The sequence below is a fragment of the Mytilus galloprovincialis genome, chromosome 2, assembly GCF_965363235.1.
Source record: "Mytilus galloprovincialis chromosome 2, xbMytGall1.hap1.1, whole genome shotgun sequence".
NCBI lineage: Eukaryota > Metazoa > Mollusca > Bivalvia > Mytilida > Mytilidae > Mytilus > Mytilus galloprovincialis.
In genome coordinates, this window is record NC_134839.1 from 18,332,985 (window position 1) to 18,353,428 (window position 20,444).

The window sequence follows — 20,444 nt, forward strand, 5'->3', positions numbered from 1 at the left end:
AGTTGTAGAACCATGGGTAAAGTAGTAACTAAATTTGTATTTATCAGGTTGAATTCCCTATTCCTATTGTTGCCTGTAACTTGATGATAGAGTATGCTGATTTCTATGACAACCTCCAGGCTACAGCAGAGACTTTACAATGTCCCAGGTGTAGTGCATCTGTCCCTGCTTCTCCTGGTGTGTGTGGTAATTGTGGAGAAAACGTGTTTCAATGCCACAAATGCAGGTTGGTACATTTTATTTTGACAGCTTTCTATGAAGATCCCAAAAATTGAAAATACATTTATTTCAGAGCATTAAAATTTTGTATAAATTTTAACAAAGGTATTTACTTTAACTGTTTATTGCGAAGGCATTCAAACCATTCCTTAGAATCAGTTTTGGTTTACCTGTCCATTTTTTAAAATGTACTTTATGGATTTTAATCACTGGGTTCTGTAAATTTCTCCTTGAAACAACAACATTGATGTACAAAAAAACCCCACTCCTATTGATTAACCACAAGTACTGCACTACTAGTGATGTAACACAAGTACCAATATGGAATAATGACACATATTGTAAGAACAGGAGATAATCACTACAAAATTATGTTATTAAAACAAAACCAATTATGTCTGTATTTTATTTATAGAGCCATTAACTATGATGAAAAGGATCCTTTCTTGTGTAATGCCTGTGGTTTCTGTAAATATGCAAAGTTTGATTACACCCTGACTGCCAGACAATGTTGTGCTGTAGATCCTATAGAAAACGAAGAGGACAGAAAGAAGGTATGTTATGAAAAGAAATTGTGGTATTATTGCCAATGAGACAACTCACCACCAGAGAGCATATGCTGCAGAAGGTTAGCAACTATAGGTCACCATACAGCTGTCTACAATTCTTAATGTTTTCTGATATTTTTCAACATGTTGAATGAATTTCTTCACACATTTCTTCAGAGCTACTTACCATAATGACTTCATATTTGGTCTACAGCATAACAGTGTGAACTTGTGATCTCTATGAATTATAGAAGGTTGTATACCCAGAATAACAACACTTGCAATACCTTGTTTAACTAGGTGATTTACCTAAAATGAGCATTTTAAAACTAGTTTCTAATTTCAGAAAAATTATATTATACAAAATCATTACAGGCAATTACCACTATCAACACACTGCTAGAAAAGGCTGACAGAATCTATAAACAGCTCCAACAACACAGACCTGTACTGGAAAAACTTCTTATCCAAGTCACAGAACATGGGTCAGAAAGATTGGTAAGTTTTATTTCTTTCTTTAAATACAAAGTTATTATAATCTTTCAATTTGATTGTACATACCAGCTTTAGAGACCACCTGTATTAAGCAAAAAATGTATTATAAGACCATAAATTTTAGATCCCTCTGTAGTACATTTCATATAGTTTGAATCTTTATTAAAAGACCACCCATCATAAGAGACCACTTTTTGTTCTCCTGTAAGTAGTCTCTTAAAACAGGTTTCACTGTATTTTGAAAGTAATGTTGAATGGAAATTTTGGGAAAGTAGAAAGCAAATATAGATTCTTACACAAGATACACTGTTTAAATATCATATGAGTTTGAAATGGAAGGAGTTTTCAGCCAAAAAAGGGTTTGAGATGGAAGGAGTTTTCAGGCAAAAAAGGGTTTGAGATGGAAGGAGTTTTCAGCCAAAAAAGGGTTTGAGATGGAAGGAGTTTTCAGCCAAAAAAGGGTTTTAGATGGAAGGAGTTTTCAGCCAAAAAAGGGTTTGAGATGGAAGGAGTTTTCAGCCAAAAAAGGGTTTGAGATGAAAGGTGTTTTCAGTCAAAAAAAGGTTTCTATATGTAACTCATTGATACAAGAATATAGGGGGAAATACCTCTAGGTTAAAAAGGAATCACCTGGTTATTCAAATAAACTTCCATCTAATTTCAGGACGATGCTCTACCACAGTCAGGTGGTGCCTCAGCTAATGTACCATCTAGCAATGTAAACAAAGCTATACAGTCCCTGGCACTCAAGTATTGCAGTGAATGTAAATCTTCATTTGATGAACTCAGCAAAATCATACAGGTAACTTTCTAGATAATTATAAACAGCCGATTCATACCATTAATAAAAAAAAATATGTTAAGGTGTATGGCTTTATTCTTTATTTCTGTTTCAGTCAGTGTTTGAATTAAACTAGACTATGGTTGTTAAAGGATTTTGTGGCAATATGCTTTCAACTTTCTTTCATGTATTTAGTGCCACAGTGATTAAATTTTAATGTATATAAGTACCATTGTAATTTTCTCACATTAAGAAATACCAAGATATATACTATTAGAAATATAGCAGTCACTGAAAGATTTTCCTAATAGAAATCTGTTTTTTACCTGAAATTGAACATTTTGCAGAAAGTACTAGCCAGTCGTAAAGAATTAGTAGAATATGATTGTCAGCAGAGAGAGGCTGTGTCTGCTGCGTCCCAGGTGTCGCCTGTCACCAGCCCAAGGGATGATCCTATCACCAAGGCCAAACATGTGGCTCCTTGTAAACCCAAGATGGGAAAAGACAGGTTTGTAAAAATACTTTATTTCATAGGCTGTTTAGTAATTTGTTTAACACTTGTAAACCAATAGTGTAGCAGTCTTTTTGTAGCAATATTTTTGTCAAAGAAATTGATATTGAATTTTTTACAGAAAATCATATTGATTTTTTCAACCTTTTTCAATGCAAACTTAAAGCAAAATTTTTGTTTTTGTTTTAGATAAGTAAAACTTGGGAATAGAAAACTATCCATAGCTAAATGAAGCCAAGTTATACTAAGATTGTTTCTTTATAGAACATTAATGTAACCTGTAACAAATCTTGTCATTTTCAGTGTGAAGGCCAGTAACTGTTATGGCTGTGCCAGCTCAGCTGTAGAACATTGTATTACACTTCTTAGAGCCCTAGTTACCAATACAAATCTTAGACAGATTCTCTGTGGACAGGTGAGAGTTCATCTCAAATTTTGAAGTAGCAACAGTTTGATTTTCAAAAGGAATGAATAAATTATAGTCAAATATGTACTTTTGTGTATCTTTGCTTTTTTAGTTTGTTTAACATTGTTCTTAAGTTTACAGTAATTCTCAATTTAAATATGAAAATTATCTACAAAAATGTATTACTAGAACTGGTACATTTAAAAAAAAAAAAAAAAAAAAAAATTAAAAGAAAATGTGTTCAGAAACCCAACCTCATATATTTTAAAATATCATTCATATTTCCAAATCAACCAATAGAATCCATTGGAAGTTGCATTTCGACAGTTTTCAAACGTCAAACAGTTAACCCTTGTGTCCCTTGATTTGTTAGAAGACTTACCTTAATTTTAATTTTCTGATCATAGTTCTCATAAAGCAATGAATTAATTTTTCCAAAGAATGTTTAACTAGCCATAGTAATTCAGTCAATGCTTTATATAATATGATAACAGGGTATGATAAAAGAACTGATCGACTATAACCTACGACATGGGTCATTACAAGTGAGGATAGAGGTACGATCGTTACTGTGTCTCCTTACCAAAGATAACAGACGAGGAACTGAAGAGATGAACAACCTGATAATGACCAGGATAGGCTCAGCTCTCAAAGGATACTTGTCTAACCCAGATCTGGTAAGTGGGAATATAGATTTAGAAAGGAGGAAAAGAAATACTCTTGATTGTCTCTCTGTAATTGGAATTGAGATTTAGAGAGGAGGAAAAAAATACTCTTGTTAGTCTCTCTATACTTTTATTCAGTGACATTTTGTACAATCATGTGTCTGTTTACTGTACCATATGGCTGTTTACACTTGAGCTTTTGTCTTTTATTTGAAGTTAGTTGGTTTATTTTAATTATAATTTTTAGCAGGATCAATATAAGATGAGAAAAAGCAGTCACAGAAATTAAATAAATATTAAGTTTACAAATGAGCTCTCCATTTGAATGACTTTTGAATTTTAAATCTTTGTTACTTGTAATTTTAGGGATCGTCAGTACGACATGAGATACTATTACTAGCAACCTCTCTTCAACAAGATGATAGTTGTTGGGAACAAAGGATCAGGTGTGGTATGTATTATTAATCATGTTGAAAGGGAATTTTTTTTCATAATTTTTTATTTTCTAACTTTAGATATAACCTTTTTTTTTTAATGCTTATGAAATGCCTTGATGTAGTTTGATAGCCTTTGGTCATGGCTCAATCTTAGACCGACTTTAACATTGATACTTGCTGATCATAGTGCTCATCTATTTGGCTTTACTCCTTTACAATTTTTCAAAAAAAAAAATACTTATTCAAAGTTATTATATGATGGAAATTTTCATATCCAAGTCATACATTTGTGCCTGTTAAAAAGGTGTAAGATATTTCCAAACTTCTCATAATATGGAAATCAACCATTGGGTTTGGAAGATTGCATGATTATATTGTCAATCTTTCTTTCTCATTTGGCTGAATCTTCATCAATTTATTTTGCCTATTGGTATTGTGTAAGGGCAAAACATCTTGGATAAAAATAGCAACAACATTTCTCTTGCATTTGACTGAAATTTTTCATCATTTAATCAGTAAAGAAATAAATAAGGAAAAAGAGATATGGTATTATAAAAGTCCCAAGACTCTTAAATATGGATATTAATAATCAGTTAAAATCTAGGTCAGAGAAAGGAGCAAATTAGGTCAATCCTGAATTGAACTTGTTTTAATTGTCCTGATGATGGCTATCGATTAGGCGAAACATGTAGACCGAATAAACAGATACTATGCGGTAAAAACATGAGTGTTGTTGTCTTTATTGTCGACACATTCTTTATTTTCAAGATGACTGGGAATACCTAGCAGTATCCACTCATTTTTACCCTACCGCACGATCACCACTTCAGGTGTTGGTTCACTCGTATTTTTATTGTTTTATTTTCTGTGAACCCCTGCATCCGCAAGGATCCACCCCGCTACACTTGCGCTGTACCTTACGACCAACAGCATGGATGATACCACAGACCAATACCAAGATTCCCGATCTTTTCCTGAAAATGATCAAGATTCTGCACTGTCCAAGAAGAGAAGGAGCAAGAGAAGAAAAAACCGCTACAACCGCTGATAACACTAATAAGATATCAAGACCACCTAGCTGAATTTATGACACTACGCAAAATTAACATAAAGATTTAACAGAGTATTACAATACTTTACCACCGGTTTAGAAAGAAGAAACCTGCTGGAAGCTCTTACAGATTCAACATCAAACACAGCAAAAGCTTTAATCATTAACACAACTCATAATTAAATATTTACTGATCTACCACCATTTTAATTTCCAAAATGTGCGACGATCATACACTTCACACCATTACCGACGCTATTGGAAGCAGTAACTCGAGGGTCCCAGAGCGAAGCCAGTTGGCTGTACGGAATGAACAGTGAGGTGTTGTCCAATTTGGAATTCACTGACATGATTATTAGATAACAATAACGTACAATACCACCAAAGACTTCCCATGAGATTAACTACACAGAACGGGATAGATGTCAACCACACGAGATGCTGTTACCTTTCAAGAAAACACTAACATTTCTATTTATATATTTTCTATTTTAATTTACTTTCACTTTCACTTTCTATTTATATAACGTCACCATAACTACTATTATGTAACTTACACTTCCGGTTAAAACCGCTAACCGCTAAATTCATACTTCACTGTCATATTTCTTTGTACAATTGTCCTGATGATGCCTATCGATTAGGCGAAACATGTAGACCCAATAAACAGATACTATGCGGTAAAAACATGAGTGTTGTTGTCTATATTGTCGACACTTGTTTTAACTGTGTATAATATTTTGACAGTGATGAGATTGTTCCTGATGGGTATGCAGATGAAGAACCCAGTAATTACGGACTGTGTCACCCTCCCCTGTCTTAGAATACTACAGCATCTGATGAAATCTGATAATAAAAAGGTTTGTAATGTTATCAAGGGTACAGAACCTGTTTAAAATCTTAGGAAAAAACTCATTTTAATGATGCTACACAACTGTTTGCCACAGATTGTGGTGTTTTTATTGAATTGGGACAATTATAATATGCAATATACTATTAAAAAAAAACCAGATAAATAGCTAAATGAATAGGCATTGAAGTTGTGTTTTGCTTTAAAAATAAAAAAAAAAATATAAAAATGCAAATGTGAAAGAGGGTATTTTAAGTATAACATTTTTATAAGTTTCCAGTTTTTGAATGCCAATGCTCAGTATCAGTTAAAAATCACATTTGAGTTAAAGTACTCTATGCTTTGTCTCATGAACAGAAATTTGCACATGAAAAAAAAATCATGTTTTAATTTTTGTAGTTATGTTGTTATATCCCAATATATACATATATCAGTGGTTTAATATAAATGTGCCCTTTATAGCTTGCTGTACCGTGTGAGCCGAGGCTTCATGTTGAAGGCCATACTTTGACCGTATTCGGCCGTGTATAGTACGCAGTTATGTATAGTCCGCACCCCCTTTTCATCCCCTTAAAATTCCACTGAAAGTGATCTATTCTCCATGTTTTTTTATAAAAATAATAAATTTTGTTTTATTTATTTCATGAAAAATAATGAAATGGTAGAGCTTTTCATCAGGTAAATAATATTTGATAACTTTATAAAAGTAATTATTAATCAAAATATCCCTTTTAAAATCAACATTTGTCTATGTATATCCCAGCTGATATATAATATAACAGAAAAAATTTGAATATTATGGAACAAAAGAAAAAAGAGATCAAACATTTATCTAAATTAATTAGCAGTAATCAAAATTTTTAAACTATTTAATCTTATATAATCTTTTCATTGATCATGTTGTTCTATTGCCTGGGGATTATAATATTTTACACCTGTCAAAACTTGACATCATTATTTAATTGCTACACACCCATACTTAATCCTTAATTACCCCTCTTGATTACCTATACAGGATGTCACACCTTTACTTTGACTAATCAATTTTGAAGAGAAAAGTTTAAAAAGAATAAGAATAAGAATTAATTGAAATAATTATAATTAACGTCTCCAATATACATTATTAGCAAATGATTAGTGCAGAAAAAACGAAATTAAAAATTTTTTTTTTTTTTTTTTTTTTTATAAATTTCGAAAACCCCTTGTACAAACTACATATTTAAGGAAAAAAAGTGCGGACTATACATGCCCAAATACGGTATAATGGTTTACTTTTATGAATTGTGTCTTGGATAGAGAGTTGTCTCATTGGCACTCACACCACATCTTCTTATATCTACTGTATGGTATAATCTATATTTAGGAGAAAATGGCTACAGAAGCAGAACTGTTGAGACATCTCTCTGCTGATTTACATGTCAACAGTAAAAACTGGCTAACAGGAGATCCTAAGCATTCCTTCCAAAACTGGAGGAAAATACTGCCCAAAAGAGGTAAGATCTATAACACCCATTTAAAAAATCGAGGAATAATCATGAATCCACAGTATTTATTTATATATTGTGAACTATTTCTTGGAACTTTCAGATATGTCTAACAAGTCATGAACAAAATGCCAAATTAAAAATGACATGTATATCTGATAAAATTGAGAATGGAAATAGGGAATGTGTCAAAGACACAACAACCAAACCATAGAACAGACAACAGCAGAAGGTCACCAATAAGTCATCTGAGCATGCTGAGTGAAGATATTTAACTTTCCAGCAAAATAGATTTCCAAAAATTATTAAAAAAAATACCAAGAAAGATGACTCTATCCATATTATACTTCTTTTATGAAGAAATATTGAACTAAAAGAATTGAATATTTAACCTTGATAAAGGAACAAATAATGTGGAAAACTTGATTCAATGTTGCTGTATTACTGTAGATGCCATGTCTTATTATGATTGTTTTTTCAGTGAATCCAGAAAAACTTGAGGGAGAAAAGAGTGAGGCAAAGCCAGACCAGGAAGATACTAAAAAAGTGGCCAGAGCTCTTTATCTAACTGAGAAATATGTTGATAAATGGAGACAAAAAATGAGTAAGACACCAGCTGTACACTTGAAGCTGACACAAACAACATGGCTACAACAAGCTATGTTTTCTCAGTCGTCTCGTTCTGCTAGACAGACTGCTTGTAACATTATCGAGTCCATTGCTCAGATCCCCAGTAGAAAGAAGGAGATTGTTGATATGTTAACAAAGTAAGTTTAAACATTGTGTTTGAAGGTTTACAATTTATTGAAATCTAAACTACTAATTATAAAGGAAGTGACCAATTTCATTGAGCCGCATTTCCTCTGAAATCATGCTAATTTGGAAATTTTGTGATATGGCATATAAATTTAATGTTTTGTACTTCCTAAATTTGTCTTGGAAACAATCTTTTTTCCACAGAAAACACAAATTATCAAAAATCAGAGACTGTTAATCGATCTGTGTCTATTACGCTTTTGCGCATGCTCAGTCAACGTTAAAAACTCTTTGTTTCAACACTTGCCCATTTGTACTGCGATTTTTCGGGGATCTTTTAGATTTTATCACCATTTCAGCAATGAATATGAATGGTATAAACTGGTGAATAATACATTGAAATAGTGACAGGAATCGCCCAAAGTATTGTTCAGTACCATCATGTCACACCAACTACCTACACCTTACCTCACCACGCCTTTACCTATGCTATTTGAATAATATACTTTCAATGTTGTTCATACTTCTAATCTTTTTCAGAAATCACCTACACTGAAAATATATTATTCAAATAGCATAGGTAAAGGCGAAAAATGTGGTGAGGTAAAACCAATTTTATGTGCCCAATAACCTTTCCTGTTTTTCTATCTAGACCATATATGTTGTAAAGATTAAACACACAAAATAAACTGCAGTCTAGATTCCAACATGATAAACACTAACTGAAACAAAACAAAAACAATACATGATTTGGAAAGCAATGTCAAATGTGTTTGGGAAGGTAGTGTCAGCTGTTAATTAGAATATTGCCGCTTAAGAAAACCAATAAACAATCAGATACAATACTTACAGGTTTTATCTAATCACATTTGAAGGTGTAAAAACTCTTTTACATTGTTTATAATTATACATTAAGTAAAATATTTTTGTTTCATCAGGTGTCTGGATGGTATTGGTAAAAGTGGTGAGAGTAGTTCAGAATTCTTGGCTTTGTACAAAAAGTTAATCCAACCTGCCCACTGGAAATATTACCTGGCTATCAAAGGTGTTATGTTACACCTTGGCGACCTTATTACAAAGGTATGTTATATTACATGTACCTGGCTACCAAAGGTGTCATGTTATACCTGGGACCTTATTACAAAGGTATGTTATATTACCTGGCTATCAAAGGTGTCATGTTACACCTGGGCGACTTTATTACAAAGGTATGTTATATTACCTGGCTATCAAAGGTGTCATGTTACACCTGGGCGACCTTATTACAAAGGTATATTATATTACTTAGCTATCAAAGGTGTCGTGTTACACCTGGGCGACCTTATTACAAAGGTATGTTATATTACCTGGCTATCAAAGGTGTCATGTTATACCTGAGACCTTATTACAAAGGTATGTTATATTACCTGGCTATCAAAGGTGTCATGTTACACCTGAGACCTTATTACAAAGGTATGTTATATTTTATAATTTCACAGTATCTGAACAAGGAAGCAGGAAGATTTGATTTAAGATAAATTTTAACATGAAATTGTGGTCACATCATCTTGAAACTTAGTACACATGTCCATTATGGTTTAATATTTTTAGATTGTCTTGAATTATTGTTTTAACCCAGACTTCATTCTTTACTGAATATGGATTTGTATTCAATCAATGGTCCTAATAAGACTTTGTCCTTTTCTATAAATCTGGAACTAACATTTTTTTTACCAATATAAGGTAAAAAAAAAATTTTGTATTTTATATGACATAAAGCTGATTGTCTTGGGTTTCAGGAAGTAGAGTTATTACAGCATTTAGAAGAAACAACCCTTAGCTCTGACCTAGCACAAGGATTTGCTCTCAAGTCTCTTACTGGTGAGTTACTTAAAAACACTAAAAGTTTATTCTGTGGTAAGAGTAACCAAGAACTGTTTATTCATTTATTTTTGTTTAGCACCAATTTTTATGGATTGAGGAAAACAATTGTTTTTGTTGATACTAGATTCGTGGTTTTTAACCTATTCTACATTTTAACCTTTAGGAAATTTGTATTATATTTAACACTTGGCAATTAACAAATAATTAGGTGTATTTAGAGTCTTTTTCAGACTATGAAATTTGATCCTTGCTAATATTATCACTAGTAACCCGAATTTAACTTGAACGGACAAAAACGTGTTAACGCTATTTAAATGAGATTGATCGTTTATTGATAAAGATTGACAAAAATTAAAAATTATATTTAATTCATATCAATTCATATCAATTCATTTTAACGCCAGTCAAATAGATTTCTCTGCGGTGAATCAATTGAAATCAAGTTGCTGGTAAGTTGCGTTAAACTAATAGGCCACGCCCCCGTTAAACTATTTCAAACATCCATTAATTCGTTTTAAACATGGATGAGACCCGAGCTTTTTACAGGTAAATCACCCAAGCAAAACGACCTCGATGTATCTATCGTTTTTTGTTTCAAACTTTAAATGCGTAGTCTTATTAAGTCACATGCTCCACAATTTAATTAAACGAACGTATAATACACGTGACATTTTCATATATAAGGCATTTAAATAAAAACATTAAAATATATATGCACGCGTGGTTTAAAAATGTCAAACTAGGGAATCTGTTGAAAATAAAATAGTTAGATGGATAACATAAATTTAATTTGCTCAAATGCACTAGATCTTTATCGCACATATATATGTGCGTTTCAAAAATTACTGAATGCTATGAAACCTCATGGCATGTAAGTAACATGTGGTCCTTTGCAACTATTTACGAAACTTTATGTATTCCTGTATATTTACCGTTTCTCTTTTCTCTTTTTATGTTTACTATATTGTACTCGTAAATCAAATGTAGACATGGAAACTACACAGCAATTATTTATTGTGTACATAATTTAAATCGATGTATCTTATATTTCCGGTAAGCAACAAATATTCATTCTCTTGTCGTATATTGATATACGGAAAAGCTTGTAATGAAAAACAAGGTTTTGATGAATTGAATAATAAAATTGATGAAGACAATGTTGACGTATGTTGAATATGATAAACAGAAAGTCATACCCAAAATTATAAATGAAGTAGCAGCCCACTGAACTTTTAAAACTGTGTTAAATTGTAATACCGGTCACTGGCCAAATCGGGCGTTAATTGTGGAAGAGAAGCAAATATCAAACAAAAATATTGTTCTTATGATTCTGTAAAAAGATTATTGTGCTGTCATGCACCCTGACGTACTTGTCATAAATGAACATATATATATGAGATAAATTTTAGTCTGCGATAACGATGGGTAAGTTGATTTAAGTTTAACGACCTAGACTGGCTATTTATCGGCATACTCTCACGTTTTTTAATGTTTTAAAAGAAAACATATATTTACGTTTTGGGCATTAAATATAAGTCTACTTACCAAATTGAAATGAACATAAACATTGTTAAAAAAAATGGAAAAGAAACATTCTGCATTGTTGTTTTCATATAATTTTATTTCCTATATATTTGAGCGGAAATTTCTAAGTTAAAACTGATTGTAGTATAGATAAAATATTTCATCTAGGTGCTCTCGTTGAAGTTCGCGTTACATATTAAAATGAATTTCATTGGTCGGAACGTTTGCAAACTTTCAATTCAATACACAATATAGATTCCAGTTCGGCAAAAAAAAATCAAATTAAGACTCTACTTTGTCCGATTAAACAAACAGAATTTAGAAAAATAACACTTTTACGATTCTTTCAACCACGATCAAAATATCTATCTTTTTCTCCGCTGACAATCATTACTATTGATATTAGAACAAGTCAAAAGTTGCCGGAGCCGGTTGATTTATGATGCATACGAAACTTTAATAATTAATTATACGGTTTGTATTTTTCCAAATAACTACTATATCCGATAAAAATCGAAAAATAAATTATCGGTTAAAACTACCGATTTTTCTATGAGACAAACATTATCCTTATATGAGTCAAATTTGCAATATAGATTCATAAAGGACAAACCATATCCTCATGTTTTTTTATGCAACACTAGTAAGCATAGTTCGTCTGTTCTCGCTTCAAACCAAGCCATCATAAATACACCAGAGATGACTAAAATGAAAGTCTTTTCGCTCATTGAGATTTTTTGGTAGGTATTTTAAAAGCTTCAATTCGACCATTAATTACCGTAAATTTTTCGATTTTTGCAAAATTACGAAAAATATGTTATAATCCTTGACCTTCCCGAAGCTTATACTTCGTTTAGTCGATTGTATGAAAGTTTTTTTTTAAGAAACCGGTCTTTTACTGCAAAAAAAAAAAAAAAAAAAGATAAAAGCGATTTTTGTTTGAAGTAACGAATCTCATTCTTACAAGAAAATGAAAGTTTTCGTGTTTTAGGTTGTGCTGAAGCAAACATAAAAGTTGAAATAAAAATTACACTCCGAGATTACACTAAAGACATTTCGCTAGCACACATGGGACTAGATTTATTAATTGTTCATTTGCAAGTCAAAATTAATAATCATGCAAAACAAATGATAAAACTTCCCAATTTAAAATTGAGAAAAAACCGACAGGAAACCAAAGTACAAAGGTACGGCATTTATTTAAAAACAATCTCCATCCAACTTCAAAATGTGAGGTAAATCGATTAGCTTACGCTAGCCAAGCAACCAACAGACAAAATAAATCTTGACTCTCCGATCAAGACTATCTATAGACACGGAATAAAAAATAACGGAAAATAATAGCATGTTAGAAAGGTTATAAACACATTTATACAAACATGAAGCAGCTGTTTTTTTACTGAACTGGTCAGTGGTAATACAAAACTAGGGTTTCAAAAAGATGAAGAAAAAGAAAAAGACATTTAAACATGCTAAAGTTTCTAAAAAAGCAAATCAGACATAGTGTTTAACTGAAATTGAAAAAAAGGATCATGATAGTCTATAATATGTAAACATTTATTTCAGAAAGCCAACAACAAAATGAAAGGAAACTATTTATTGCTTAAAAACATTGACCAGGGCCGTAACAGCCTCATGTTTGAAATTTTAAAACAAAGTCACAGTACAAAGGCTTGTCTTCATATCAAATTGTTTTCACGGCGAATGTCTTGCAAGAAGCAAACTCCCATTACTCCGATGTCGCCCCTGCTTAATTTTGCGTGATCCATGCATTCCCTATTTCCATCCTCAATTTTATGTTTCTGAATTACTTGTCTTTTGTTCATTTACTTCCCTACTAAATGTCTATAGTCTAAGTGTTAATTTTCATTTGTAAATGTCTGGTTTCGCAATAATGCATGTCCACCAATATCCAGACATTGTGCGAAAAAAATATAGTTTAGAAGATATTATTCTATGCTGAATACAGAAAACATATAGTCGTTTCTTCATGAAGATTTGAACTCTAACATTAAAGAGAACCAAACTGGCTCTCCTTTTTGAGTATTTCCATCTGGTGTCTTACATTTAAGGGTTTAACTAGTATTAACATGATTAAGTCGTGTCAACTTACTGTCAAGACAGACGCCTTTATAGAAAATAAAGGAATATGGGGTAAACATACACGGGACCTAATCGAACACAAAGTCAGAGCTTAACAAAAATACAAATTATCAATGGTCAGCGTTTTTATTCCTGTTCATCTTTATAGTCGCTAGAGGGTCTTCAACAATGAAAGAATCTGAGAGTACTTAAGTTTCTGACAGCTAGTTCACACTGTTACGTTTGGAGTCTTCCTGTCCGTCATCCCGCAATCTGATAATTTGATTATCTGTCTCAGGACCTGTGCATATATAAAATACTTGCCACTGAACATTGAACCAAGTAAAATCAATACACATCGTTTCATATATAAAAATCAATCTACAGATGATTATGCATTTCTTAGTTGGTTAGATTCCCTTTTGTGGGAGTTGAACACTTTGCGGGACAATTTTCTTCTCATGGGAAGATATATTTTTCCTATGGGAATATTAGTTTTTTCTTTTCTTTTTTTTCAGAATTTGTAAAAGTGCTATAAAATATCGAAATGGACTGACAATCATGCACTAGTAACCAATGACTGGAACAATATAACAGGCATTTCAATAAATTAAAAGTATTTCTATCATACTTTTACACTCAAAAGTCTTTTTATATCGTTGAATGATTGAGATAGAAATTCTACCGTTCAGCGAATGATTTTACAATTTGAATCTTTCACCTTTGTTTTCGGTCAATATCATCGTGCATTTCATGTAATAGTGTTCGCTGAACTGTCACGTATCAGAAACATGCCTTTTGAATTTCAGAATTAAAATTATAATTTTGTTTTAATCTATAATTATACATGGGGAATGACGAATCGTGTTTTAGATTGTTTTCTAATTATAACCTTTTAATTTCGTGAATTTACATCATAATTATTATGAATGTAATTATTCTTTTTCGTCTACGTAACTCGATATGCGTGTTTTTCGCCACTACAAAGAAGATGAGCACGAACTTTTTTTGTTCAAATTTCCTAATCATGCTTATGCAATGTTGTAACTCGTCTACACAAAAATCTTTTATTTCAATTCATTTTTGGTCTTTTCTAGATCTTTTATAACCTCTCAGGTAATTTTCAAAGAAAATCCAGAGTTTTCGGCATTTACAAGGACGCGTACGGATGAGGATTAAATATAATCTTTTTGTGATATATTCACTTGTACTTTACCCGTAGGCTGTCTTCGTGTACTGCAATTTATGGTTTACATGTTTAAAGGAATACGAATACTTTATTTCTCATAAAACTTCAATTACTAGTTAGGCCAATTAAAATTAATTGATAGATTTTCATCCCCGCCCGCCCCTCTGAAATCTTTCCGCCCCGATTTTTTTTATTTTTGAAAAAAAAAAACGATTTCCGGATTTTGTTCATTTCCGTTACCGGTAACCGTCGATGATTTTGTTTCATGTAAAACTTCCTTTCTCAAATTTCGGTTTTCGTATTTCTCGTATTCTTACTGAATGATTAAGTCCATATATTCTGCTGATCTATGATGACAACATCATTTCCCGAGAATAGAGATTGATTACGAGAAGGGCGTGAAATATTCGGGTTACAAGTAATACGATGTGTCCAAGAACGCAAATCGCCGTACGGTCATAAATGACACAAATGTTTGTGAGTAAAACACCTTGGATTTATTTTATTTATGCAATGACTTTGTGTCAAGAAATCTGGCCTGTGAATGAAACCCAAAAGCGTTAGAATCGTGGAACACATTTGACTTGAATAAAGAAATTAACACAAGCATGAACTTTTTAGATTGTTGACCGTATAATTATATATTGAGTTAAAAAAATCGACAAACATACGCATTTTTAATTTATTAATTATAGCAAGGTCTTAGATTTAGATTTAGCCTAAATTTATTTTTTTGTAGAAATAGAGAAAACAACCTCTGTCCAATACCCACGATAGAGTCATTAAACAACTTTATGTTCTACATTGTAATTGTATTTGCATCTTGATGATATTAAGGACCAACCCTATTATTTAAACACTGTTTGAGTTTTCATTTTATGCTGTACTTTTCGTACTTTTGTTGAATACCAATGCATTTGCTTCATTTTATAAGAACAACAAAACATTGCTTAGAAAGCAAAATACATTTGATGTAGGTAATCCAACTGAAAAGAGCATTTCTCCACATTTCTGCTGTTTACTATAAATTAGGTTTCTAAAGCGGCAATTACATGTAGCACAGTTGTTGCCAATCAGAGATATATATTTATGAATTTGAAAAAAGCGGCACCAGCATATGGAGTATATGTGTCTCAATTGATACGTTACTTTAGAGATAGCTCAAAGTACGTTGGTTTTGTTGAACGAGGAATACTGCTTTCTCAAAAGTTGCTAAGACAGGGCTATGAATCAATCAAATTAAGGTCATCACTCAAGAAATTTTATGGTCGCCATCATGACAAAAGTGTGTCAGAAATCATATCTCAGTGATATTCTTCCTCAGTCATAACAACCTTTCATCATTACCGAACTGAACAAAGAAATAACATGACGGGTGCCGTATACGGTGCAGGAAATGCTTACCCTTCTGGAGCACCTGATTTCACTCCTGGTTTTTAGTGGAGTTCGTGTTGTTTCGTACTTCTTATTTGTAACCGTTGATGTAAATGTCTTTGGTTTTATAAGTCTTTGGTTACTCCTTGGTTTTGATTGTTATTGTCTTATACACGATACCTTATGGATGTATTATATATGCTTATTCGATTACAATTGCATATATGAATAACACATGACAAGAAGGTTTCATATGAAATAAAATTTAAAAAATAAAATCCTCCCACCCGCCCCATTTTTTTCAAAAATTTGGATGAAAATCTACTAATTAATTTTAGTTGGCCTTATCAAGAACATACATACACATAACTATAAGGTAAAATTAGTACATGCATGTGTAAACGACACAATTAAATTAGCTTGGAGGACTGACTTTCACATTTATAACTTTTTCATAGTTTTTCTAATATTACAATATTTGATGAGTTTAACTGTTGATCAGCTTTAAAGATATAAGGGTTTGACTAACAGTAGTTCCTTAAACATTTCCTTCTTTTTCTATAGTTTATATGTTCTACAATTCATAATGTAATGGTACTCATCATCAATGTTGTTTGTGTCACAGAGACGACATATTCTGTCTTCTCTGTGTAAATCCTGACACCTTTTGGACTCAATCGGCAACTACCACATCTATATCTGCGTAATATATGAATTTAGAAATGTAAAAAGGAGTTTTCTAATTGATAATTCTTTTTGAAAATATGACAGCATTATGTTTTATGCGATTCTGCATAAAAGCAAAGAATTCTTCTTGAAACTGGTCTTTGGATTTCTGTTTAATACATTTTGACACCCATTTATCACAAACTGTGCACAAGGACGGAAAACAAATATACGTCCTTGCTGTGCACTATAATTCGAAATAGTTGTAAATTGCAATTTTTTTAAATTTCTATTTTTTCCTCACTAGATAGGTGAAAGTATGTATAACATTTATTGTAAATTGCGAAAATGCATTACGAGCATAAATTTATAATTTTAAGTTAGAATTTAGAGTCTCAACTTTTTTCAAAATCTCTGTAATATTACTCATGTATTATTTATGTTTATTTCAAAGGCGTTTGATTGGATAATAGGTAAAGGTAGGCGTGGTTTTTGGTAACTTTCCTCCAATCAACTGCCCCATTCGAGAAACCTGTGTGCGCTGATGCGTGTAAACTGGGTATTGTAACGGTACGTGTCTTACATCAGAACCTATCGTGCGTGACCAATGTTTATTGTATAATTTCTTGTCACGTGGTCAAATTATCTGTAATACAAGTTCTTAAGGTGCACTACAGCAGAATTACAGTTTCAGTTGTTATAATTCAGACACAAATTAATATGGTTATTTTGAAATCTGCTGCATGGTTTATTCCATTGGCAATCATATTCACGAAAAGTTGTAAATCTTGAATATTCTGTAAAATCTTTATGAAGCGTGATTGAGAAGTAGATTCACACAGATACTGCAATCATTGTCATCTTTAAAATTTACTTTGCATGCACTAAATTTCTAATCCATTTGTTTAGAACAATAAAATATGTTTAAACTACTAAATATCTAAATGAGATTACATAGGAATAACTTGTGGTGTATTCATGTATACTAGTATGTAATAATAATAAAAAGAAACCAACAGCACTATTTGACGAAGACGAAGACGAAATAAAGGATTGAATTTTAACGTTCAGTGACATATATTACAATGATGTCGAAACAGAACTTGAACTTGGCAATAGGTTTTCATAGAACCGTCGCTTTTCCAAAGTACGCTTAGTTGCGATTTCACAACTTCGGGTTCGCATTATAGTTATACATGTACAAAATAACTTACAATAAACAAATTCTGATGATTTCTTCAACTGTTCGAGGACTTTCTAGTTGTAATATAAATCTGTGATTTTTCTATATTCGTACTTTCGACGAAGCAAAGCAGTTCGATCTAGATCTGGACATGTATCATCATTAAACATTTACAATATTCAATAGTTGTACATTTTTTTTGGTACATGTAGAACATGTAGAAAAATCCGTCTTTTCGAATAAAATCTTAATTTACGTACCATTGTAAAATTGAGAATGGAAAATGAGGAATGTGTCAAAGAGACAACAACCCGACCAAAGAAAAAAACCAACACTGAGCAGAAGGTCACCAACAGGTCTTCAATGTAGCGAGAAATTCCCGCACCCGGAGGCGTCCTTCAGTTGGCTCCTTAACAAATATATACTATATATATATATATATATATATAGTCCAGTAATAATGAACGCCATACTAATTTCCAAATTGTACACAAGAAACCAAAATTAAAATAATACAAGACTAACAAAGGCCAGAGACTCCTGACTTGGAACAGGCGCAAACATGTTTATGATCTCAACCTCCCCCTATACCTCTAGCCAATGTAGAAAAGTAAACGCATAACAATACGCACATTAAGATTCAGTTCAAGAGAAGTCTGAGTCTGAAGTCAGAAGATGCATATACGGACCCTGGATTTAAATCAGATATGATCTGGCGGTTTTTGTCTTTTTTTCAAAATACATATTTTTAATTGTGACTATCTTTAGTTTCGAATCTTTCTTTCATTCTAATTAATTTAGTTTAAATGAAAATAAGGAAATTGGAATTAAAACACTGTTGAAGAGAAACTACATATTCGGGTTAAATTCACCTTAGTTTGTTAATTCAAGTTTGACATCTAACATCTTAATCCGTAATCCACATTTACCCGACAACCTTAAATTGTTTATTGAATTTTATCAATCAAATATCCTCACACAGGAAACTAGACAAAATAAGTTATTTGTAATGGTATTTATCAAAACTAAAATGATTGAAAATATCTTTGTAGAATATGAATTTGCCTAATAAGCGAATAATTATAATACATATATTTCAACATCTTCAATAGAGAGATTACTGATAAGATGCCCAAAATATATGTACATGTATACATATATTGCGATTAGTGCTATATAGTATGTCAATGATATCGAATGCCCGCTGAGTGTTAAACATGTTTGACACTGCTGGTTTTAATTTTCTGACTCAAGTATAAATTTAAGAAAAGTTAATAGTTTCTGAATATTTTTAGATTCAATATTTTATCATTATTATTATTTTTTAAAGTCTCACCACATACAAACATAAAATGAGAATCACAGAACTAAACAAAACATTTAAACATTTGCATTGTGTGCATCAATCTTTAAAAAGATAAATGAGACGCGTATAAGACACAATATATAAATATAAACAAATTTTTACTCATTTACATTCAAAATTTACAGTGTCCGTATATAACAAATGAAATGAAACATCTTTTTATTTAAGAACAAGTGAAATAAAATGCCGTTTCTTTTCAATAAAATATTGTTGATGTTTTTGGCATCTATTGCAGCAACATTGTCGTTATTGAATAAATATATAATTTTTTCGCTATTTGATATTAATAAATTGAAATGTTAAGCCTAATGTATTATTATATGTCTATAATGGGCATTTTAAAAGGACAGGAATATAAAAAAGAAGATGTGGTATGATTTCCAATTAGACAACAGTCCACAAGAGACCAAAATGACAGAGACATTAACAAATATAGATCACCGTACGGCCTTCAACAATGAGTAATGCCCATACCGCATGGTCAGCTATAAAAGGCCCTGATATGACAATGTAAAAACAATTCAAACAAGAAAACGAACCGCCTTATTTATATAACAAAAAAAAAATGAATGAAAAATAAATATGTAAAACATAAACAAACGACAACTACTGAATTGCAGGCTCCTGACTTGGGACAGACGCATACATAAATAATGTGGCGAGGTTAAAATTGTTAGCGGGCTCCCTATCCTCACCCTAGTCTCGATCAGTGGTATAACAGTACATGTACAACATAATAAAAAAAGAGGGTTTGGATGGGGTTCAATGATTAGAGAATAATGCCCTTGAAAAATGAAGATTAGAGAATAATGGGCATAAAAAATAAAGATTAGAGAAATGCTTGGTCTAAAAATATAATGAACATTGAATGATCAATAAAAGAAAACGCTAAACATTATCTGGTAACAGAATTTTCTCTTCTTAAAATTTAAAGAAAATTATCAAAGTTATCATTGTAAAAATATGATAAAAGTGAAAACAAACTTGGTAAACC

At 31.8% G+C, this 20,444-nt stretch overlaps 1 protein-coding gene across 1 annotated transcript in view; it reads left to right on the forward strand.

The window, feature by feature from the left end:
* The window catches only part of LOC143063039 (E3 ubiquitin-protein ligase UBR4-like), a 149,388-nt gene that overhangs the window by 91,396 nt on the left and 37,548 nt on the right, over positions 1 to 20,444 (forward strand). The window contains exons 82-94 of the mRNA XM_076234952.1: positions 48 to 226; positions 635 to 773; positions 1,143 to 1,265; positions 1,927 to 2,064; positions 2,391 to 2,551; positions 2,858 to 2,969; positions 3,455 to 3,637; positions 3,992 to 4,076; positions 5,861 to 5,973; positions 7,327 to 7,456; positions 7,929 to 8,214; positions 9,142 to 9,283; positions 9,982 to 10,063. Coding sequence (XP_076091067.1) covers positions 48 to 226; positions 635 to 773; positions 1,143 to 1,265; positions 1,927 to 2,064; positions 2,391 to 2,551; positions 2,858 to 2,969; positions 3,455 to 3,637; positions 3,992 to 4,076; positions 5,861 to 5,973; positions 7,327 to 7,456; positions 7,929 to 8,214; positions 9,142 to 9,283; positions 9,982 to 10,063 — 1,873 coding nt within the window. The remainder of the gene's footprint in view (positions 1 to 47; positions 227 to 634; positions 774 to 1,142; positions 1,266 to 1,926; positions 2,065 to 2,390; positions 2,552 to 2,857; positions 2,970 to 3,454; positions 3,638 to 3,991; positions 4,077 to 5,860; positions 5,974 to 7,326; positions 7,457 to 7,928; positions 8,215 to 9,141; positions 9,284 to 9,981; positions 10,064 to 20,444) is intronic.